Genomic DNA, 25422 nt, shown 5'->3' with positions numbered 1-25422 from the left:
CTCTAGCCCAGACAAAACAACTCCAAAACAACTCTGTGAGGCTTTGGGGCTCTCCTTCCCCATTACAGCTAGAAGATTTAAATGGAAACAACTGCTGGGGAACAGCTGGGTGACAGACCTTCACTCCGTACTTCACTTTGCCCGCGTAGTGTTTGATGATGAAAGCTGGCTCCATGACTGCTGGAAATTCAATGTACGAGTTCCCTTCGTGTTGACGCTTAAACTTGTCCAGCAGTGTCTGGTTAGTGGCTTGAGGAAAACTGAGTGGAAAGAAATAAAAAGAAGATAGCTGTAAACCCAGTGAAAAAAGCTTTTCAACTTCTTTCTTGATCACAAATGGACAAGGAGAGATGCTCTGAGCTTCCACTTCTGTGCCTGCAGACACTAAGCGAGCACTATTTTGTGTGCTGTCATGTGGTTATATACGAATACAAGGTATAGCTGGTGTCTGAAGAACTCTTAACTGATTTAGTAATGGTCTGAAATCAGTCATAAAAGCACTAATATATTTATTTTATTGTGAAAATTTTTCAGGGTAGCTGTATTTATCTGAAACCCCAAATTTCTCTTGACTGCTCCTATATCTAGGCTGTATTCACACATTTAGGAAATACTGAGCTGTTTAGTCTACAAGTCTCATTTAAATTTCAGGAGTTACTTGATTGATCCTGTCATAGAAGAGAGTAAGAAAAGGACAGAGTGCTTGAGCAGAGCCTCTTGGTAAAAGCAAGCCAGTCTTTCATCCTCAAACTTGATGTAAATCTGCAACTTGGGGGTATATTTCACAACTTTACCTAATTTAAGCTGGTTTAGCCTGGTACAGTATCACTGAGACAGCGTCACTGCTGTCTGTCTGGTCAACAAGACAAGAAACAGATGAGAAATCTGCAAGCAAATGGTGGGAGGAGAGCTCATGCCCTGGACCAGAGCCGTGCGGATCTGAGGCAATGCCAGCAAACCGCCTGGCCTTTCCCTGCCCTTTACACAGAGAAAACTGGCAAGTGTGTCTGACAGGACATCCCTTACGCTGCGTTTCTTTCTGAGTTTCCACCCAAAGGCAGACCCAGAAGCCACACACATAACTTCTCCTGAGACAGGCCAGATGCATATAACCAAGGATGCAAATCCAAGCTGCATCTCTGATGCCCATGAAACTCTGTGGAAGAGCAGCCCCTACGTACAAGTGCCCTCAGCTCACTCTGGCTTGATTATTAAAAGTAAATTGATAAATCCACCTTGCATCTCAATTACAGCACCCACACAACCTGCTTTAACTCATGCACTTGGATTCTCCCTTCACTCAGCTCAACTTCAAGCATCTTCCCACATTACGCCACAAAAGACAGGAGAAAAATGAGGAGAGAAGCAGAGGAAGCCTTTGCTCTTCCTTTTAACAGAAGAAATTATTGAAACAGAATTTTAATTATTATTAGTTAAGACTTTTTGCTCAGTTTGCTGATTCTCCACTGTTTGCCTTACCACCTTGGAAACGAAACTAGAGACGTAAGATAAATGAGCTCAGCAAGCTATTCGCATCTTTCTGGGAAGAGTCACAAAAGGTAAGACTTAAGGATAAACACTTTTAAGTGAAAAAATAAATATAATTAGCAAAACCAACAGTTTCCCACTCACTTGCTTTCCTCATCCAGCAGATGGAGCAGGCCTGTCGGCTTCTTACTGATCAGGTTGATGCAGCTGGAGTTGTCTATGTAGTCGATGTTGTGCCAGCTAATTCCTTCTGCTCTATATTCCTCCTAAAAACCACAGATATTGTAACAATATTGGGTGCAAGCACAAAAACAATGGTGAAATTCAAAGGGTTTCATGAAAAGTGATGCAGCATTTACCAAAATGAACATCTCTTCTGTTAATATGCCACCAATATTTTTTTTTTTGATGCAAAAGAAAATGATAAAGAATCACTTGAACAACCTAAACGGCAGGGAACCACACAATATTTCTCAGTTTCAAGGGCACAGGCATAGGTTAGCTATATGGCAGACCATGGCTACTGAGGATGTGTGGTGTATCACACATCATTGCTTCTTGCTTTCCCTTTCCTGGCTTGCTGTTAAAGCATTATACAATCTATTTGCATCAACTAATACTTAATATCTAGTTGCTAGAATAAAATGGTGGTACAAAATATTCATTTCATTACACAGAAAAAGCAGTATAGCTCCCTTTCCTGTTCACTGGACTCCTGTATCTCACATTAATGGCAAGTGCTATAAGGGCTAACAACGATACCTCCAGCTAGAAGAAATCACTGCTCCGAACACCTACAGAGTCACGACCCTTTACAGTAAAAGTGAAGATCTGTCCCCAATTTCATGCTGAGGAAAAAAAAAAGCTATTTATTTTCCACCAGAATAACTCTAATCCTTGCTCTTTTATAAAGGTTATCTCCTCCGAGATAGATTTTCAACTGTATCACTTTGAAAAGTCTTCTGTAGAAATTATTTTAGGGCAACTGGAAGAAAATAGAATTTAAAAACTGTAATTTTTATCATATGCTTTTAAGACTTGCGACTCACTCCTGAAACAGCGATATTGGAAGTGCACCTTACTCCATGTGTCGGAAAAAGTCCTGCTGAACCAAGCTGTAGTTTTACTTCTCTATCATAAGACATTTTGATGGCAGAATTGAAGAAAAAAAGGAAAAAAATCCTCAAAATTGCACTTATATGCTGCACCTTTATAACAATCCAATTAATTTTTATTGATGTTTCTGCTTTTATTTTTAATATGCACAAAAAACTTTTAAAAACATACATTTTTCCAACTCTCTAATGTATCCTCATCCAAACTTAACATGAACTCTACATATATTGTTTTCAGAATTAAAGACCCTGATGTGCTATGAGACAACTTTTAAGGAAATTTTTGCTAAAAAACTACAAGGTCCTGAGTTCATTATTTGAGACATGATATACCTTTACACCAATGATACATTATGAATACGTGTGCAGGTGTAGAAGGAGTTTTTAACAGCCCTAAGGCCTTTCGGATTCAAAACATAATACATCCCATTGGAAAAAAAAAAAATTCTTAAAAATTAGGAAAAACTCCACACTATAAATTTGATATTTTATTTTAATTTGTTCTTAGGTTCCTGCAGAGCAACCAGGACACAGCAGGCATGTATAATAACATTCATAAGTTCCTGTTAAACTACAGGCATTTAAAAATCATGTATTTGACTAAGATTCATTGCATTTTTAGTGCAAATCAGGAGAAAAGCTTCTATATGGCAATCTGTAGAAGACTGCATATTTCCTGAGCAAGCGCGAGCTTCTCCTGAGTGATTTAAAAGAGAGAGATGTCGATGTGTGCAGCAGTAATGGGAGTCAGCACCATTTATCAACCCCTTGCTTCTGACAGCCATTTAATCGGATGCAGGGTCCATTAGTCCCAGCTTTGCCCACTCAGGACTGGTCCTGAGCACCCAGAGAGCAATAAACCTTGTCATGATGATAAAAGAAGAGCCTTATTTTAGTGGTGATGGGTGGCTGGTGCACGTTATTTGGCTTATGTATTTATAAACATGACTCTTCGTTGAACTACTTGTATGGGTGCTTTACATGGTTCCCCCGCCCCCCCCCCCAAAAAAACCAAACCACCATTATCTAGAGTTTTAAGTCTGCATATATATAAACCAGGCACACACCTTCACTCTGCTCTAGAAACCCTCTAGACATCCATAGCTCCACATGGGATATTCTGCAGCTGCACAGTGAATGTTTCTATCCATCTATTCTGACCACGCTGAAACCTTCTACTACTCCAAATATCATTGTGATATAACTAATCAGTGATGCCAACTGTTGTTGTTTGTTTATTTGGTTTTTTTAAATATACTCCAGTAAATGACCATAAAAGACCAGAGTTCAAGGTCTCTACTTCTTTGGGCTCATTTTCAGCTCTGCCACAGATGGTGCAATGACCTGAGGCCAGTCATCATGTACCTCTGGCCCTCAGTTTCTTCAGCTGCAGGATTTTGGCTAATTTTCCCTGCTTTGCTCTTCTTTTTCCTTTGGGGTGGGTCAGAAACACTCGATCCCAGGCTGCAGGATTGTTCCCCACATCTGCCTGTACACTGCTCTCTCCTTTCCATCCCCAATGCAACCTCTTGCTGTATTGGCCAAATACAAAGAGGAATTAAAGTCCTCAACTAATAGCTTTTTCCACAATAATTTAAATATACACCCTCATTTCAAGACAGGTGGGTACGCAGCAGCAGGAACTATTCCAGAGCAATTGCTTCAAAGCTTAAATGGAAAAAAAATTCCACCCCCTTTTTTTTTTTTTTCCTTAGAATTTTTCCGGTTATTGGTTTGATTGTCTTCAGAATCACAGCTCAGAAGAAATAACTAAGGCTTTGTGATTGACTGATATAATTGGGTGCTTGCTGGTCTGCAGAACACTGCAAATTAACCTCATAAAAGCAGAAGCTTTAGGGTTAAATCACTGCTGTCCATATACATAAGTTAAACTTACTCAATTAAGTTTCAATTGTTAATTTTCTAAATGATTTGCATATGATTTGTATATGATTGTCTTTCCACAGAATTCAGGAGATATCCTTAAAACCTACCTTCAAAATATTCCTTCCCTTCTGAGTACAATAAAGTTTCTACCATCCTTTGATGGATGCAGGGTCATTGCAGAGCACTTGAATATTAAGGAGTTAGATCTAAACAACATGAGGTTTTCATTTAACAAACATATGGTCAAGATGAAGACAATACAAAATACTTACAGCCCGTTCAAACCTAAAAACCCTCAAACTGGAGGTTATTTTAAAATCGGCTTAAATTTATACCTTGACTTACAACTAAGTAATGTTTTGGGGAACATTCAAGTGTCGTATTCCTAGAAGACCATCTTTACATCAAGAAGCAAACTGCTGATATTTCCAGTATCTTCAAAAGTTTCTAGTGCGGTAAAGTCCATAGAGTCCTATTTTTGGCATCCTTACTCCCAACAAAAATACACAAATTTGCTCCTCCCATCCCTGGATAGCTGAAACCTGCTCTGCTGGAAGGTGAAGCCATGGAAGTTCACTGGAGAGGAGAGCACTCAGCTCCCAAACTTGGCAAAAGGAATTGAGCAAAGAACCAAAAAAAGACAGGATTTTTATAGGCCAGCAGCTTCATATTTTCATTTAATTATTGGGTGAGATGCTACTGATTGCTCTCCAGGTGACCTATATAGCCACCACAAGTAGATTAATGCTTCCCAATTGTGCATTTAGAAACAATTCTGCTGTCCTGACCATGATGATGTTGTCAGTACATCAACACCGGCACCGCACGTCACCGAAGGGACTTGTTCTGATGGCACGAGCACAATCACTCCTCAAATGCTGTCACCCAAATCAGAACAGGGTTGTGGTGCTGTAGCTGCATTAACACCCTCGCTGCAGCAGCCAGGTCAGCAAAATTGCATAATGTGGATTTGGTCTCTGACTCAGCTGAAGCTCAGCAGAGAAGGAGGTTAGTGACTTCATCTTGCCTCTTTTTAGGGGAAAAAAACCCCATATAGATATATAGTATATTTCATTACTGCATTCGATATTTATAAAGATGTGGCTATGCAAGGAGGTGGCTCATAAAAAAAGGCAGTATAGTCTGAGTTTTTCTTGTTTGAAAGGGATGCTTTCCAGAGCTTAAAATTCTCAGACTAATCTGAATAAAACACGACTTGTGATGTTCAAACATTAAAAAAAAAAAAAAAAAAAAAGACACAAAATGCAGATACAGCCTTTGAAATGCATATATACTCAGAATATGAGCATAAATCTTTACTGAATGACACACAGCATTATCTGAGGCATATCACCGTGTAAAATTTGGGTACCATATAAACAGAATGTGACAGAATATCCAACATTTTTATATATGAATATTAAAAGAACTCCAGTAAAGAGATAAACACTATTAAAGAGAAACCCTGCCTGCCTACAACTGACCCCAAACACTGCTTATGCCACTCAGAATAATGAATTTAAGATTAAAATATGCATGCTGAGCATTAGGAAAACCTTTCCAACAGGGATGCAAGCCTTGATGAAAACTCTACTGCTAGGAACAGAAAACATCCGTAATTTTATAGTTGAATGTGTAGAGAAACAAGTCCTGTTATCTTTACAGGAGTACTGGACCAGTTCTGTTATCAGGACTTTATTTCAATGCTGAGCCAAACAGAAACATGCTCTAATCTGCAGTAGAATTAAAAGTTTATATATCTTGAGTGGGAGAAAATACCCACAAGCACAGCAGCATCTTGGAGGTGCTGGAAAACATCTCTACACATCCACACATGCTCTATTACAAACTACTCCATAACCAGCCAGGTTTAACGGTATGTAAAATCAAATGCTAAAAAGCATAATTGGAGGAGAAAGCATTAAATATGATTTTTAAGCTCATCATCTAGAGTATCGTGCTCACTGGGGGCTATTGCTCCCAAAATCATATTGTAAAATTAAGAGGTGGTTGGAGAGAGCGATCAGGAGCTTGAAAAATTTAGGAGATGAGCATTGGAACCAAAGAAGAAATGAAACAGGAGAGATGTGATAAAAATACAAAATAAGAACTATAATGTTTCCCATCTGTCTTAAAGCACAAAACTGAGGGATTAGTAAAATCAAAAAGGCAGTGAAAAAAACAGGCCTCAATGTAAAGGTGTGAGTTTTTCCATGATATATGAAATTTGTTGCCCTATGACAGGATATCAAAGGTAAACAATTTGCCAGGGTTTAAAGAGGTCTGGAAGGTGTGGGGCATCCATCCACACAGCCTGCAAGCCAAGAGCCATGAAAACCTCAGTATTTCAGTGCCCAGAAGGCAGACATCTTATACTGTAGGGATATTGCCATTAGTCACAGTGAAAATTAAGAAGCATCCCCAAAAGGTAACATTTAAAACCCAGAGACAGGGATGATGGTCTCTCTTCTTTCCTGGGAATGAGGCAAGGCTGATGGTAAAAAGAGCAGTAAAACACAGCATGCAGTGCTGTTTCAGGTTTTATCAAGTCCAGCCTGGAAATTAGAGCATATTAAAAATAAAACATAAACCAAAATGATTAATTATCTGAATGGAACTGTGTGCAAGGGAAGTGTAGCATTTTCTGTTTCCTGTTTCAAAATGCTCGAGTAAATCACAAGAGCAGAGGAAAACCCGATCAGCTCATTCACCTCTTACCAGACAGAGCTAAATAAGCTCCAGGAGTTTATCTGCCTGAGCCTTTCATTGCTGAGGCATAGGAAAACCTTGTTTACACAATGAAAATTCCCAAAATAAAGCGGGAAATAACTGAAAAATTCCTTTTTTCCATTCCTTAGCTCCATGCGGGAACACTTCCCATCATGTTCGCATCGTAAAAACTCACGTAATCCAGAGCCATATGCTCCAATGAGATTGACAGGCAGATAGTTTTGGATGTCTAAATATATATATATTTTGCCCCAAAATTCATGACTAAACAGAACTGGGTGTGAAATTCCTCTCTTTTTGACTCTAACACTGTCTGCTTCAGGCAGCATCTGCAAAGTAAGAAACTAGTAATTAAACTCCTTTCCACGTCTCTCTCCATTCCTAGCTGTCTTTGCCAGTCTAAAATAATTTCAAAATATTCTTTAAAAATATTACAATGACACCCACAAAAATATAAACCTTTGCAAATACAGGCATAGAGTCACTAAACAAGCGTATAAACTGTTTATGTCTTGATTGCTTACCCAGTAACAAGGTGCCATCAAACTAGAAGATGCTGATGGACAGGAAGATATGAATAACGCCTCAAAACAGCTCAGTTCAAAAATGAGAAACAAAGCCATATTTTGCAAACTGTATTGAAAAATTTCCAGGAAAGAACAGCATATTTAATGTTTTTAAAATTACATTAGAATAAGTCATTTTTATATGATAAACTAAAGGAGATAAACTTGGTAAAAGCTCCTTTCTGGATACATTTGTACACATATGTATCCTAAAATCCATCTTGGGGAGCTTGGGAAAGCTTTTCCAAGGCTGGAAATGGCAGCAAGGCATGGGGAAATCTCTCCATCCAGGAGAGATCCACCCAGGATCCATCCATCCAGGAATGAATCCATCCCATGGAGGATTAATCGCTCGTTCAGCAGGCAGGCCTTGTGAGCCAGTCCCAGCAGATTCATCCCACCATAATTTGATAATTAAAAGGAACTTAGTATGATAAATCCTTGAGATGGGAAAACCTTATTATAAGAGAGTTCCTGAATGAGACCAGTGTCTGGTTTGGTGCTGGTGCTTATGTGCTGCAGACGAAGCGGATGCCTCACGTTCCTGACATCCCTCCAGAAGAGGATGCCGAGGCTGACGATGCCGATGTTTTCATTTATGACCAAGGATTTTTATGTTTGTTCTCAATATAACTAGAAAAGGAATTTATATATGTAGTCATATATAAAAAAGTATATATAAAAATATATATTTTTAATAATGTGCCACAGACACAGTATATATAAATATGTATCCACATGTCCACATGTTCTATAAATACACAATCTATAAACAGGTTTATAAGCTGCTCTGTTTTAATGACACCATCTGGCAATGCAGGGGTTCTGATAAACAGCCTTCCCCTGTATTTCTTCTTCTGCCCAGTTTTAAGCTGCAAACCACTTACAGAGCATTGGCAGATGGCTTTGAAGCAAAGGTACTCCTCAAGATGGTCTTCTCCTTTGAGGTGACCATTTCAGCAGCTCCTCAGCAAATGGCAAGTGAATTTGGTTTTGAGGCTGATCCTTTGCCCACTGACAACTTCCCATCTGCTTCACGTACACAGTCTGAGACTAATTTTTTTGTAATTTGGATTGTCCATCATTAGTGTTCTAAAATAGGAGGTTCAGCCCAAGGTTTCATGCACGTGGCCATACGAGCTATGCCAGCTCTGCAGCATCCATCTCTGAGCTCAAATCAGCTCCCTATGCTTCAGTGGCAACAGCAGGTTTCCATCATAAATTATATTTTGCTCTCAAAATGGGGAAAATTGGTTTTGCATGATTCAGCTGGCAAAACACCATGAACTCCTTCGCTCCCTTTGCAGAAGCATTCTTCTTCCCAACCTGCTCTTACAAGAGCCAGGAGAAGCATGAGCCTAAACATGCCGCGTGATGTGCTGGCAGATTAATTTCTTTAATTTCTTGCTATGCAAATTAAAGAGGAAAAGAAATATATATATATCGATGCAGTCCTTGCAAGATGTATCAGGCTTAGCAAATGTGAACGGGACCTCCACAGTGGTCATGGTCAACACCAGACTGGTGGTCCAGGTTAAATGACTTCTTCACCTTCCAGTCCCCACCTGAAACGTGTCTCTAAATACGCTTCCTCCCAACTCCTCTCTCAAGCTTACAGTAGACTCATAGTACTCCCTGTTACATATATATACACACACATATATATAGTTGTCTTATGCTACCCCTATAAAATATTGTTACCATGCCAAACCAACTGCCCAGGCAGGAATTTTGCACATAACAAGTGAAAGAACCATGGTCAGGATGGACCATCCAATTCTGCCTCAATATGACGTTCTTCCGGATGGGTTGAATTATTTTAGAGGCTTTCAGAGGTTTCTCACTCATCTTCTTGCTTAAAAAGAAGGGAGCTCACACTGCATAATGTTGTCCTATGAAAATCCACCAATGTGCATTGAGGTCCTTTATGTTTAAAGAAAACCTGTTGATCACCAGTATTGCTAGTGCTTTTTTTCTGAAATAACCAACCAGAGATTTCATTATGTCATTACATAATTTAGCTCAAAGACATAGGGATTGTGCAAGAATTTGCCCATGACTGTAGTTCTGGACTATGACCCTAAGAGACCAGTATAGAAGTATCCTAGATCATCCTAGAGCACACCTAGTGCTCTCCAGAGCAGAGTGTGCACTGGGGTGTGGGAAGAAAATTATTTTGTGCCATTAATAAATAAAAATTGGTGTTTATTTCATCTTCATCTCACCCTTTTTTAATTTCTACTTTTTGAAGGGGTTTCATAACATACATAATATTAGTACATGTATATAATTTGAAAATCAATAAATATACATGTATTGGACTGCATCTCAGAGCAGGTGCCAGAGGAAGGTCAGGTTCAGTGTTCCCAGGACAAACCTGACCCAAAGGTGCAGGGCTCCAGCTGGGTTAGGGGGACAGGACTGTCCCCTGGTACAGTCCAAACCCACATATATTTAGCCAATATATTTGAGTAGGAACGACAATCAGCAGAAAACATCATCTAACTGGAAAAAGTCAAGGAACCATCTCAGAGAAGAGGAAAAAAGGGCTCAAGAGATAAGGACTTGGGAGAGGGATAACAGCACCTGGAGTGAGGTATCTGCAACTTGGAGAGCTCCAGGAAGGAGCGTGAGATGCGGGATAGAAGAGGGGATTTGAGTGGAGGAACTGAGTCAGTTTGGGGAGGACACAGCACTGCTGCAAGCAGAGCCCCAGGATGTGCGTGGATGCTGCAGGATGCCTGGTGACGTTCACCTTAGCTGTCTGGCTCACAAAAAACATCAGTGAAGGAAAAGACATAGGGGCATCACTGAGATAAACTCTTAATCAATATAACCTTTGCTTTTGCTTGCTGCAAGAGACTTAATTTCTAAAGCAGCACACATTCCTAAGTCACTGTTGCAAGACTGTCCCATGTAGGTGACAAGCAGAGGGACCGTGACCGTCACAGTCCTCCTTCATGACAGCTGTTTCCAACACACCCAGGAACACCAAACCCTCTTCAGATCACCTGCAGCACAAACCACCTCCAACTCCACACTTCATTAAGGAAAGGACTGTATGGAACCCGCTGACCAAAAGCCATGTGTAGTATAAAGTGGTGATAACCACGTTGAACCTGCCTGATAATCTCACTAGCTTTTTACCCAAATAGTTCTTCTCTAGCGCAACTGTGTTTGTTTTAATTTTTTTTTTATTTAAAAAAAAAAGCATGGACTTTCTGTTGTCCATCTCCAAAATCAATTCTGCTTTTTAATCTTTCTTCTAGGCAAAATACGAGCTTGAACTTTAAAATTACACATTACCCAACCTGCAATCAGGAGCTCTCAATGCATTTATCTCAAGAGTTTTATATGCTGTCAACCAAAATTATGATATTTTCACAAACTCTGGGCTTCACAGATACAGTACTTCTCTGCACTGAGCTTAAATTAAAGGTCAGAGAATCAATCAAACAATCAAAAAAGCAACCCAAACCTGCTTCTTTCAAATACCTAATTTTAACGTAGAAAAGATATAGAAAATCACTGCATCTTTTACACAAATGGATGGTTTCTAGAGTATTTTCTAGTGATATTTTAAGCACATTTTCTAATTTTCTAATTTCTCTACCTAGGATGCTGTTACACAGAGTTAAGAATGCTACTTGTGGGGGTTCATATATTATATATGGCAGGAGAGGTTGGAACTAAATGGTTCTTTAAGGTCCCTTCCAACTCAAACTACTCTATGATATTACTGTATATATACATATTATATTATGATATAATCTATGAAATAATGTATCATGGAATTTTTTATTATACCTATATATTATGAACATTCATTATCCGGAAAAATCCAGGAACAAGGAAAAGAAGCCCCTCTGGACCCAGCCCTGGCCATGACGCACCCCAGGAGGGGAGGGACCCAAGCCAATGCTTTGGGGAACTGATTATGACCGGAGTTGTGTTTTATTTCAATCCTTCTTTTTTTTTCCCCAAATGTGAGTTACATATGATGGCGTATTGCCAAATAATAAATCAATAACTTGTGCAGCTTGTTATTTCTCCATGTGTCATATGGCACACAGCTGACGGCAGCATTTTTCAGAGGGCATCTGCTCTCCCATCTCCAATGAAAACAGAAATTTGAACTGAGCCTCCCAGTCCCCAACAACTGACTTCTGATGGTTGGGCTTTTGTCTTCAGAGGCAATGAAGAGGCATTTACACCTAACCAGAGTGATGAGATACAAAAAAGACCCTTACTGGAAAGAAGAGAAGTAGTGCCCCAAGCAGTAGGAGAAAGACTCTTTTTCATAATTTATTTTAAATTTATTTAAATTTTTGTATATTTTTTTCTCTAAACGACATGGAAGGCTGCTGGAAGACAGAGCAGCATGGCCTGAGAAACCCTGCATATCCAAGATGCTTTAAAATATCGCAGGCATAGCAGCCATTTCACAGACACCTATCACTGCATCCTGGAACAAATTAATGCTTTTTTTAATTAATTCACTCCCACTGCAATAAACAGATTATTATAATGTTCATGATTTAGTTCGGACTGCCAGATTTCTCTACCTATTACGCAGGACCAGTAAAACCTACAGACCTCCCCAAATACTTATGGAGCTTTACATGGCTCAGCAAACATTTCACAGGATGTGTTACCTTTATGAAATTAAGCTTTTCTATCTGAGAAGGCCGAGGATTGGCAGCTGGGACATCAAGCTCACCAGGGACCCCACCAGAAAACAGACTTTGCTCAACCCCTGAGCTCATGCCAATTGATTGTAATTTCAAATAATATATTCTTTCTTCCAGTCTCAACCTCAGTTACTCATCATTTTTTTTAAACAATAAAAGGATGTCTTTGAAATCGAGGTTTGGTGGGTAACAAAAGGTAGAAAATGGGGTTGAAAAGAACTTAAAACAGCAATGGCTGTGGGAGGGAAAGCTACAGAATGACTTCTCTACCTTTGCAATGTATCAGCTGAAACAGGGAAAGGTGGGTAGGGTGGGGGTGACTGAAAAGCTGAGTATCGGATGAGCCTGAGCAGGGATTGGGGAAGATTGGCGAGGTCAAAGATGACAGCATTCGGAGAATAGGATACATCAAGAAATAAAAACTTGTATTTTTGGCCCTCAAACTGTCAAAGATCTGGAAACTTGGAGGAAACTCCTATCATGTGTGCTATGTTACTGGTGACTTCCAAACATCTTCATACACAGGAATTATTTTGTGCAATGTCCTAAAAACAAACAAACAAAAAGGCAAGTTGCAATACAAAAATGCTATTTTCCTCTCCCAGATGCACCTGGGTGTTATCTGACATCACGGCAGCTCTGGGCTTATCTGCTCTGCAGAGGAGGCCACTGAAGGAGGCCACGGGGATGGAGCAGCTGCCGGGGAACAGGGAGCCGCTGAGGTGTGATGCCCTGATAGCGCCTAAGGAGATCAAGAGCTATGGGCACATCTCGCCTGAAGTCACCAGCCTGAGGAAGGAATGAAACCATGCTGTCTGGAAGGCCTAAACACATCTGCACGTTGCGTGGAGCCTGGTGAGGGACACTCCATCCCCCTGCTACCCAGAGCAAGCACTGCAGCAGTTGCAGCCACGAGCTGCAGCCCCTCACCCAACCCCCATGCCATAAACCCGTGAGACACACCGGGAGAAGAAAACCATTCTTGCTGCGTGACAGGGCAGGCTGTATTTAAGTTATGTTTCCTGCAATAGCAAACTTTTTAGATTAATAAATAGATCGTTATCAGTCCAAATCCAAGAGTTTGCCTATACATATAGACCAGGACTTATAAGCCTGGGCTTTACCACCTGGTTAGGGTTTGTCTTTCCTGTACTCTTCCATCATCTGCTAAAGCATATTCCCACATATCATGAATCATCACTAAGGCTTCCTTAACGATCCAGAATAGACTTTTTAAAAAGAAAGTGGTAAAGAAATATCAATAACTGTCTTTATCCAAGACAGTATTCTAACATTTACCATTTTTTGCCTTTTCCTCCTATTTTACTACAGAGGGCAGAAATGCATTATGCTTATTCTCATGGTTGGCTTAACGAGAGGAGGCTGCTATTGCAAAGACCTGTGCAGACTCTTGGTACGCAGCACAACAGCAGCTGTATTTATAGGAGGCATCAGGCTGAAGCCAGACTGCCCCAAGATGCCTCAGTCGGTTGTTTGCAAACCACTGGAAATAGCATTGTCTTCAGACAGAAGGTTTAAAAACAGATTTGCAAGGCTCATTGTATTAGATTTCACCAAAGAAAAAAAGAGAAAGGAATGATTAAAATAATCCCACGCCTCTGTTGGATGACTTCGTTGTAGGTATTTTGGTTTCCATAACATCAGCAGTATGCCACAGCAACAATTACATCATGGTTAAATACCACCCTTGCACACAAATTCTATTATGATTTTAAGAAAAATCCTTAGCAAATACTTAAATTTCATTTAGCAGAAGTGACCAAATATCTCAGCAATCTGTCTTCAGCCTCCTGTGAGCTTTGGAGATACAAGCCTTTCCCTGGATGCAAAGAAGGACCCCTCCAACTTCAAGTACCCATCATCAATAACCCCACTTGTTTTTCAGCTATCAAGACATCAAACAAACCCTCATAAACCCACAAATATCTCTGATAAATTCACAATTCAAAGTAATATAACTATCTTGATGTCTTGAAACACAGTATTAACTACCTACTCTTCACCTGTAGACTGGCAATTATCATTAAAAAGGCAGGGTATCCTTGTGGCCAGCCAGGAAGGAATGATATTCGGAAGACCCAAGATCTGAATATGTATCATCAAGTTTTCTTTCCATCAAATCCACTCCTCCACATGCAGCACATAATTCCAAGAGGAAAAGAAAATGATGAAACCATACAGATAATTCACCCAAGAATTAGCACTCACGCAGATGTACAGTTATTTATATTTATAAAAAGCAAACTATATAGAGATGACGGTATTTTCCATCAGCAGAACTCGCAGTGCTTCAGCCCTAGATAGATGACGTGCTCCGGCATTAAGAACTGGAACAAGCCCTTTGCAATCAGATACCTCCACAACTGCTCCTCTCATCCATTCAGCAAATACTGACTCTAATGACTTCATGTGCTTGACAGATTTATAGAAGAAAGCTAATTAGGTCACTGGTTATAAGCTGGTCCAAGGAGAATTACAGATTGCTGCAATCAGGAGGTCTGCATATACCCTGGGCTCAGGGAGGAACACTGACCTGATAAGAAATCCTAGCCCGAGCAGCAGAATTCCCTCATGCATGACAGCATCTCAGCTCACTCCTGAGAAGTTGGCGAGGCTGCCGAAACCCATGTCCCCTGAAATCCCACCTCACCAAGGTATCACCTCTCTCCAGCTTTCAGGTAGGGTCCTCCCTCCCCGGGTCTTTTCTAGGAAGGGTATCAGTTACCCTTATAGGAAAATATAGCTATACTGGCTTTGCAATAGTTTTTTAGTTTGCCTTTTAATGGCAGATAATGGTAAAACAGACCCACTCTTAGAAACACAGACAAGTTTTCCCACTAACTTCTTAGAGCATTTTTTGAGTAGGGTACATTGGCATACAAAGATCAGTTAAATAACTGAAATAAAATGTGTTTGAGCAGCTTTGCTGCACCTTCTTCACCAAAAAATAGCTACCAAAGAAGCATCGAACTCTAGAGCAAACATCCCCCAAATGGTCCACTCAGGTCTATAATGCTTATTTTTGACCATCCTCATATTCAAGGAGACTTCTCTTTCTGACTTTTCAGATCTCTTATAACACTGTGGAAGCCCAAAATGAAACTGTCTCAGGGTTTCTGGGAAGGGCTGGTTTAATTCTTTGATCTCAGCTGGACTCAGGCTGCAGAGCACAGCTCATCACATGCTAGCTCTACCGAAACTAATGATAAGGAGGATTTCCTTTGACCTCACCCAGAGAAGAATTTCACTCAAAGGGAGGGCATGCAGACTGGCATTAAAAAAAAAGTCAAGTTGAAGGTCTATAACATATTTACGGTATTATACAGCCCAATTATATGTTGTGCATTCATGAAACAACATGTACTTTAGCACTTTTCTTGTCCTACTTGTTATTAAATAACAAATTGTGTTTGGAGAAGCCTCCTCCCATCCTAATTAATAGGCTATGCCATCTTGTCATGTATGTTACCTGCTAAATTATGGCCTGTATTTTTGTTATCTCTCTTACAGCACATTAATTTGAGGCTGGAAAGCAACACCCAGTCTTAGAAAACCTAAAGCAAAGCTTAAAGTTCAACCTTTCCTAAACCGCCATGGCTATTGAAGGTCATAAGGACCTCAAGTCTGACCTTGCAGAACGTGTATGAGAGTAACATTTCCCCTCCCTCCACACAAATTAACACTGGAAAGCAAAAAACCACCGGAAGATAGGGGTGGCATTTTTATCAGATGCCAAAAAAAAACTTTTATGTGATATTAATGACACAACAAGAAGCCCAGGCAAAGGCAAGAAAGAAATTGCTCATGGATGAGCCCTCTGAGCATATACCAAAGAGACAAAAGAGTGATGGTTAAGGTCTTCATGATGTTTGAGTATACTTGTATCCCAAAATGTTTATTTAAAATCAGCAAATCTCTGGCTTGATTTTATTTCACAGGTAGCAGTAAGTCATATGGTAAATTAGAAATTAAATTTGAATAATTCAGTGTACACTCCTTAACATAAAAGAATTAAAGGGACAATTTAAGAACTTTATCAGTGCCACAAACTCATGTCAACACCTACTGGCATCAGTGAGTAAATAATTCCAGACCTACCTGTTCAAGTTTAAAGATGTGTTGGTTAAAGTAGTGCTGCAAGCGCTCATTGGCGAAGTTAATGCAGAATTGTTCAAAACTATTATTTTCATAGTCTTCAAACCCAAAAATATCAAGTACTCCAATGGATAAAGTCTGCAAGGAAAGTTAGAATGAGGATTAGAATAAAATCACAAAAAGTAATTTTTTTTTTTACTCAGTACATAATCAAAAGCATACAAACAGAATTAAATATACTTAATAGCAGGACTTTTAATTTTTACTGAAATTATTGAGATTATGCCATCTGGAAGACTTCACCTACATCAGAGAGACAACATGTAACTTCAGATATCTGGAAAAATAGCCTTTTTCAAAGAGAAAAGTCCTTTTAGAGTTGGGTTTTTTAAAAATTTATAGACAAATTACCATCTTTGAAGAAACCTGAACGCAGTTCCAAGTTATTCTATTGGATCTAACACAGTATTTATCCTTTGAGGGGTAAACCAGGGATAGGTTTGGGAAAATAAAGCTTACGCCGTGTAGACAGCCTACAGAAACATGCCTACAAGGTGAATACAGGATGTCTAAGCAAACATGCTCCAGCTGCAAGTCTCCTGAAGAAACACCTGCAGGGGATTTGCATGGAAATAATCCATTGCAATGAAGGAAAATAAGTCCGGTCAGAAGTAAAATAGTATCAAATATAAAATATCCACCTTGCATATCAGACGGATCAGATGAATGTCTCCCACTAAGAAGCGTAACCCGGATGGACTGATTTTTGGAGATGTTGGGTCACTTTAGATCCGTGACACAAAAAGAGTAATGCTGCTGAAAAAGCGGGCTCAGGTCCACCCCCTGAGTCAGGTTCCTTCATAGTTAAAATCTTTGGCAACAGAGCTGTTAGGCAAATAAAACAAAAGCTCCTTCTCTAACCTAACGACCCAGGAGTGTGCTTTCCCTGCCTTCTGCACCCTTTGAAGACTTGGCTACTGCTTGCTTTGAACGAAGGTCTCTGGCCAGGGAAGGGAACCAAGCCTCACTTCCCATGGATACTGTCCCAGGGCCCCGCACTCTGGCACAGCCATCCCAGCCTCTGCCACCAGGACACAAGAAATGCTCTACAGGAGCAGCTCAACACTCCTCCCAGCCCAGCATCTCCAACCACGGCAGCGGGACATATCCTGGTATGATGGATGCAATCCTCCCGTTTGGTCCAGGCAGATGCTCAGCAAGTAGGTTTAACCAAAGTTAATCCTATTGTGTGAGGCTATCAGTGAAAAGTCAGCACTAAATCCCCCAAAAAACGGTTTGGCTGGAGACTGGGCTGATAAATGGCCAAAACTGCATTAACACAATAGCAAATCTGCCTACAAATCAACCGCTTTACACTATAAACATCTGCAGCGGTCAGGGTCCGTTGAGCTTTCCCTCCACGGCACCTGCCTGCATGGCGGTGATCTCCCCTTGACTAGGGACACCTCTCAAGGTTATTCCTTGAGGCTGAGAGATCCCTCACTTGACACCAGGCATCAATGGCTGGGTAAGTGACATTTTTTGCATACATGTAACATTCAAGATACATATAGTAAGCTTAAGCGATAATCTTTGCAACCCATACTAACTTTAAGTGTAGTAAATAGTGGAGTATTGACCGCTAATCCATCTGTATTTATGAAATATTTTACATACCTAAGTGGCATACTGGTTAGAAGACAACAAACTAACTGCAAACTCAGATCTGAGTGATCTCTGACTTTTCTTCTGCAACACCTGGGTATGTCAGCATGGCTCTTCTGTGGTTCATCACCCTATTCTACCAGCACCCGCAATTTTGGGATGAGGGAGATGGCACCTCTGTGCTCCCTCTAGTTCATGGGTAAAGAGGTACACAGCCTTTTTTTCCTTTAACCCACTGACAGTGTGATCCCTCACAGCCTCTCAGGCCAACTTTTAGAAGTTCACAACAGAGAAGTGTTTTCTTTTACTAAATTCAGACCCCATAACATATATCACAGGATTTGGTGAGTTACAGTCCTAAAATGCCTTTTTTCAAGCACTCTGATGATTCAGTGAACCTGAACTGTATCCCACCCCAGGCTTTTCTCCAAACTGAAGAGCCAAAGCCTGTTTGGTCTCTCCTCTAACAATGACCTCTTGAGACACTCATCAAGACATGGGTGCATCACGTTTTCTATGTTGGCAAAACAAGGTCAACACTGCTGTGAATTCACAGCTTGCTTTGCAACCTCCTGGCCCCTTCTCTCCTCCCAAACCAAGCCTGCTCCCCCACTACCAGCCAGGCAAGGGACAGCAGTGGACCCCTGGCCATGTGTATGTTGGCCTGCAAGCAAGTGCAACCCATCACTCCCTGGCTCAGACTATCCTTCCTTCCCTTAATGAAAGTAGAAATGTGGACCTTTCTCCTTCATGTAGGCACTGGTTTTCATAAAACTTGAGCCCTCTGCCTACTGGATGAATTTGGTAAACCCAGAGGAAGAGGGACATGGGGATGTGCCAGGAGATAAACCTCACTGACACAGGGAGCCTGGGTGAAAAACAAGCTTAAGTAGGTATAATTTCTGCTGCAACTTCCAAACCTGTATAAGACTGTTCTGTTAAGCAAGTAATTAATAATTAGTTACAAATACAACTCAAGAGTGTGTCCACCTAGCAAGCCTGTTGTCATCAGAAATAGGGTGAAGACCCTGAAGGACACGTGCATGGAGAGCTCCACCAGCAGTTCATTAGTGGACCATGCTTGGGGGTCTAACCAAAGTCTTCTCACTTATATGAGACAATTAATTAAATAAAAATATTAAGAAAGGTAAAAGCATTAGCACTGGTCAAATGAACCAAACCTCAAGCAAGGAGGAGAAACACCTCCTCTGCTCCACCTCAGAAGAATCTGAGAGCTGCCAGGCACACTGGTTTTAATTTTTTTGGTCTTATCTGCACTCTGGATTTCATAAGACTACCTTCCTAAGACTATCCTAACTCCACTGCCAGAAATATAAACCAGACTATCCACAAGCCTCTATTGCAGCTCGTCCACTTCAACAGATCACATAACATAGGAGGAAAATACTCCTGTGCTCAGCTCCTGACCAGGGAAACACCTAAGGCTGGAACAGACACAGCTGCTGTGGGCAGAGCAGCCACTCAGTTTGTGAGATGAAGCTTTGGACTTTGGCTACTGGAATAAGTGAAATCACAATTAAAAAAGCACATAAGCACAACAATAAGACTCTAATCCATTTTCCCAAGAGATCTTTGGCTACCTTATCCTTCGTCCAGGCTTCTCTCCCTATTCCAGGGCCAGTCAGACTCTCTGCCCTCACCCCCAGCCACGCCATGACAAGGATGACTACTGAAGGTCCTTGGCTAGTTTCCCAGGAGTTTGCATCACTCGGCAAAATGCCCATGAGAAACAGCCGTTTGACCAGAAGATGGAAATTGGGAAGCCACTGGACCAAGGCCTGAGCCTGGCAGAGGGATCCGCTCTCACTCGCTGCTTTCCAAGTCAAGCATCCTTCTCCTGCTTGTCCCAATGAACATGGCAACCCTTTTGTTCACAGATATACTCATTAAATGACAGCCTAACAAGCAGAAATCTTAATTTATTTTTTTTTTTTTAAATAGATTTCAGTAAGAATTCTTCTTAAAGTCTTAGTATAATTAGCAGCTCATATTTTATCTATATTATACATTGGAAAAAGTGATGATGGAAATAGGACAAAGTGACTTTTTCTTATCCACAACACCAATGCTCCTTTTGCATTGCCCTTGTGTAAGCAAATCCCAACCCCAACCACTCCACTGCCATGCCATCTTCTCCCTACAATCCACAAGAGCTCCCTAAAATGACCCTAGATAAAAGTCTCTATTGCACTTCATAAAAACAAGACTTTGAAGATAAAATGCTCACACTTCCAGAATCCTTATGGAATTACAGACATCAGCTTTCACAAGTGCCATGCTGATGCTCTGTGGAAACAGTTAAGACCCTGCCACAAGTGAACACTTTAAACTGAAAAAGGTTTTCAAGCTCCCACAAACATAATTTAATATGAAATAGCAGAGTACAAAAAAACCTTCCCCTTTTTTCAATGCTAGTTCATTTACTGCGTTGAAACTTCTAGAAAATACATTCTAATATGTGCGTGTAAATACATTTATACAGCAAAATAGAAGAGTTATATATAGAAAAAAATAGGCTCAGTTATAAAGGAATCTTATTAAAATATTATATTTTGAAGTTGTATAATTTTTTTGCTGACACCCAAAATTAAACAAGTTCAGAGAGGTAAAATGCACAGAACTAAAAATAAAAATAATGTGTATTTAACAAAATCACTGCAGGTATCAAACCACACATACAAGATGAGCAGGGTTAATTCTGCCATGGTTGTTACAGAGGGAAAACCAGCATTTTTCTCACATCACTGGTTATGTGGATAACTCCCAAACACCTCCAGAACACAAATTTTAAGATGTGGGGGTTTTTTTTCACAGTTTCACACCAGAGAAATTAGGGCAGAGCTCTGTGGTGAATCTGGTCGTTTGGCCTCTGCTGCAGGAGGCAGCTTTGCAGAATTCCCCCCAAGAAAGAGGTCAATGTGTGTAAGTTGGTAAAATTTTTTAAAATGACAAATTGGGAATATATGTTTATTTTTCTGCTTTCTGGCCAAAAAACTCTCCTGATACCTACGTGAAAGGGTTAGATCAGTTTTTCCATTATAAAGCAGCACAAATCTACCAATACATTAATTTCAGGTGAAAAAAAATTTATTTCCATTGAGATATGTGTGAATGAAATTATTTTGTTAAACTGCCTGACAAAAACATGTAACCTGGCTGTTTTTAAGATTAACTTTGCAGTCCAATATTTAGAGAAAATAATCAAAAGAATTTCACATTTACAAATCTCATTCTTCCATTTCAAATTGACACTTTGAATGAGTGCCATAAGGAAACCATGCAAAGATATAATATAATTTAGACCTCAACTAGACAAGTCTAGTTTATGTGTTCATGTTGTTCCTTTATAAAAACTAACATTTAAAATTAACAGGTATGCAGCACTGACAAGCCTGTAGCAGACAACTGTATTACTGAGTATATAAAATCTATAGTGAAATTCCTGTAAGTAAAAGTGTACATCTACGAGGATTTTTAAAATTTGAGTGAACCCTGGGTTAGTAAGCACTTTCTGGCTGAGATGATAAAAACTGACATCATGCTTTTCTAAAAATGTCACAGCCGTAACATTTAAACACCGAGCATGACTTTTAAGGGTTTTGGCAAACAACGGTCTTGAAGCTATGACGTGCTCTCCAGTTCCCAAACCACCAATAAATAGCGAGCACTGGAGCTGATTTATGTCACCCTGAATGCATGTTGGTGATGTCATTCTATCACAGAGGCGTATTTCGGCAATCACAAATAGGTTTGCTTAAAATTTGGGGGGAAAATGTTGTTATTTTTAAATTTTTTACCTGTTAAAAATTTTTAATTTATTATTTTACAATATTCCAAAGCCAATACTGTAAAAAAGCCCCAAACCAAGCCATAAAACCATCACCACTAAATCTAAAAGGACTATTCCAAACTACATCTCCATAATATATATGATGACCAATTATATAAAGTGAAAGGCAGTGATTTGCTACAAATTTGGAAGTTGGGACTTAAAAATAATGAACAGACGAGCATTAAACCTGCTGCATGTTCAGCAATTCTTCCTCTGTTTCAGGTCAGATAGCCAAGTATTAACTATATGATTAAATCTAAACGAATTTTCTACATGGTCGTGAATTCTTTATGAATTCAACCATGAATTTTCTTCATGGCCATTCATTTTAATTAATTTTTCTTCATGGCCATAAATTCACATTCACCATCATTGATACATACACAGCACCTCATCTGAAAAAAACAGCAGGGTTATTTAGGAAGAAATTAAGACACTTCACATGAACCAAAAGGAAAAAAGCTTAAAAAAACAACCCTTGGAAGAAATGCCTTTGTTCCACCACGATATACGCTATATCATCATTTTAAGCAAGGAGACGGACTTCCAAAAATTCTTAACCTAATTTATGGAAGGGGAATTAAATAATAGACTCTCTGAGGTTTAATAATCTAGTTCTCAAGAGGAGAAAAAGTCTCCAACCTCATTAATAAAGGTCAAATTTCAGACAGTTTGTAGGGGATCATGAGATCATAAAAAAAGCTAAAAGTGATAGAGAGAAGACCAAGGAAAATTGAGTCGGAGTGAAACAGATACACAGCAGCACTGCTACAAGCATAAAACAAGCTGTATCAAATAACTTATTCACAACTCGGCTCAGAAATAATATGCTACGAATCCTGTCAGCAAGCAAGATAAGCCAAATCCCACTGTGTTTTCCCAAAATAATTCACTGTACATTTAACTAAATTTGGATATCAAAGGTCTGATTTACATCTCCTAAATACTTGTTTGAAAAACAGTGGAAGAACGACAGCCGGGTGTTTATTTTTTTTTACCCAGCTTCATCTTTTGATCTTACCCTTACTGCTAACATCAAATAAACACACATATTGGGATATGAAAATTGTCTCCATTCCCATTGTCCCAGGCTCTCCTGGGGTTTGGACTTTGTTAGGATCTAGGTTTTCTTCCCACCTATCACCACATCACCTAGCCCACCAGCAATTAAATAGGCTAAACTAGCTATAAATAGCCTCCTCACCAAATACTGTCTGCACCAATGAATATTATTTCCACCACTGGTTTGGTTGAGCATGAGTTTTGGTCTACATGGTTGTCCTAGGTGGCTGGGGCAATGCTGCTTAGCCCCAGGAAAAGGCCTTTGCTGGATGCAGAGGTGGCTGCACGTGTTTCAACAGCACGCGGATCGGAGAGCAAATCCGGCTTTTGTGTGCATGCCATATGTGCACCTCTAAGCATTTGTTGTCTTCTGCAACCTCCAACCTTCACGTCAAAACCCTGAGTCACCCCAACCAGGTGAATGGCAGCTCTGGTCAAGCCAATTTCTGTAAAAGCTACAAGCTCTCCACGAGTGTTTTTACAGGACAAGTGTGTATGACCACTGAAATCAAAATTTACACTCACAAAGAGATATACTTTCATATTCATTTTTCTCATCAACTTCAGAAGCAGTTCTCCTCCCATATACACTCTGAATTCAGATGGTTTTGGGTCTTACTTTACCTCTGCATAACATTACTGCCATATGAAAAGTCCCTCTGACAAAAATCCACCATCTGACAACCTTCTGAAACTTCACAACCTGTAGAATTATTTCAAAATGTATCTTAAAAGTCAGAGGAATATTGGTGGTAAGTATGGGCTGGGATTAAGCCAGGACATTTGCTGCAGGGTGAGTCACATATTACCCACCCACTGCAAACTCAGGAGTCAGTAACCTTTCACAGTGAGGCGCAGGACTGTATTTTTTTTTCATAAAGCAGAGACTCGGGGTGTTTAGGAGATTTTTTTGAGGGAGCTGGTAGATGCCAGCAAGTAGATGTCATCCAAGTGCTGAGATCTTGCTTTGCTGCAAGGACCTACTTCCCAAGGTCTGGAGCTGCTCCTGCTCCCAGTCCACCTTCCAGTTACTCGTTGGGGTTGCCCAACCTCAAGACCACATACAGGAGATTAAGAAGAACCTATAACCTCATCTGGGGTTTCTTCAAGCCCAAGATGAAAAGGATTTCAAGAGGATTGTGAAGTGGTAGGAAAAGCCAAATTAACTGGCATCACCTTGGTTCCTCCAGGGCAGAGAAGCCTGGTAATTGGTGGTTGGTGTCTCAGTGGCAGCCGCAGAGCCCAGGATGCCCTCGGCCGCTCGCTGGCAGTGACGCTATTCCTTGAGGGCAAAGGAGCAGTTATTCCCAGGCCTGCCCGGTCCAGGCAAGTGCCTCTCCTCCCTCTGTGCTGGAAGGACCCAAGTTGGGGGCTAAAAAAAGGGGTGAGGAGGTGACGCTATAGAACAACTTGAGAGAAAAATAGCTAGTCAATATTTAATAAAGCTGCTCTCTGCAGCCCTGTGCAATGCACATAAACTCTCTCTTCAACCTCTCTGCCCGGAAACCAGGCAGGATTCATGTTTTCATGATTTCTGGGGACTTATGAAAATCAATCACTGATCATAGAGGACTCTGAAAATAAACCTAATTACATTTCTGTCTCTAGAAGTAGGTATTTCTTGGTGTTTTGTGCACTACCTTCCTGTTTCAGAAAACCTGGCCCACGTACAGCCCCGGAGTGACTCGCTGGATTCCGCTGCCCGTACGAGCCTGCACGTTCCTGCAGCGCCAGGGCTTGGGCGTTTGCCAGCGCAGGCGGATCTGCTCTTGCGCAAGGGCAACACTGCTCCCAGCACACTGCCTGACCTGGATTTTATGGCTACACAGTGCGAGTTTGAGGAAAAAAAACCCGAAGAGACAGAAAACTGGGAATTGGGAATTCAATGATATAGGGAGACAGGCAAGGGGAAGGTGGTTACGCCGCACAGGAGTCTTGGCTGGAGGAAGCAGAGGGTTAATGTGCAGCGGCAGTGCTGGAACACAGCATGAATTTGGGCTGTTCTGGCTCATACCTGCTGCAATTTGAGGTTGGGAACCAAAGTTTAATGGCCCATAAACACCTACTGTTGTGCCTTGCTATTACAGACATGCTAAGCAAGCCATAGTATCCTAGTCTGATTTTGTATTTACATATTACAGAACAGATACTATTTTAAAAAAATCACTGGATCATTTAAAAAAATTTAATTAGTATTTGAGATGCATTTCCTTCTCAAAATGAATCCACATTTTCTGTTTCACCAAATA

General features: G+C 40.4%; 1 protein-coding gene across 9 annotated transcripts in view; it reads right to left on the bottom strand.

The window, feature by feature from the left end:
• Positions 1 to 25422, bottom strand: part of MYO9A (myosin IXA) — a 186964-nt gene that overhangs the window by 50701 nt on the left and 110841 nt on the right. For all 9 annotated transcript variants that reach the window (XM_074917624.1, XM_074917623.1, XM_074917628.1 and 6 more), the window contains 3 exons: positions 16597 to 16731; positions 1633 to 1754; positions 119 to 260 (listed from right to left, as the gene is read on the bottom strand). In XM_074917624.1, the coding sequence (XP_074773725.1) occupies positions 119 to 260; positions 1633 to 1754; positions 16597 to 16731 (399 nt within the window). The remainder of the gene's footprint in view (positions 1 to 118; positions 261 to 1632; positions 1755 to 16596; positions 16732 to 25422) is intronic.

The sequence above is a fragment of the Athene noctua genome, chromosome 13, assembly GCF_965140245.1.
Source record: "Athene noctua chromosome 13, bAthNoc1.hap1.1, whole genome shotgun sequence".
Taxonomy (NCBI): domain Eukaryota; kingdom Metazoa; phylum Chordata; class Aves; order Strigiformes; family Strigidae; genus Athene; species Athene noctua.
Note: the sequence above shows the minus strand (reverse complement) of the source record. Positions and strands in the feature narration are given on the sequence as shown.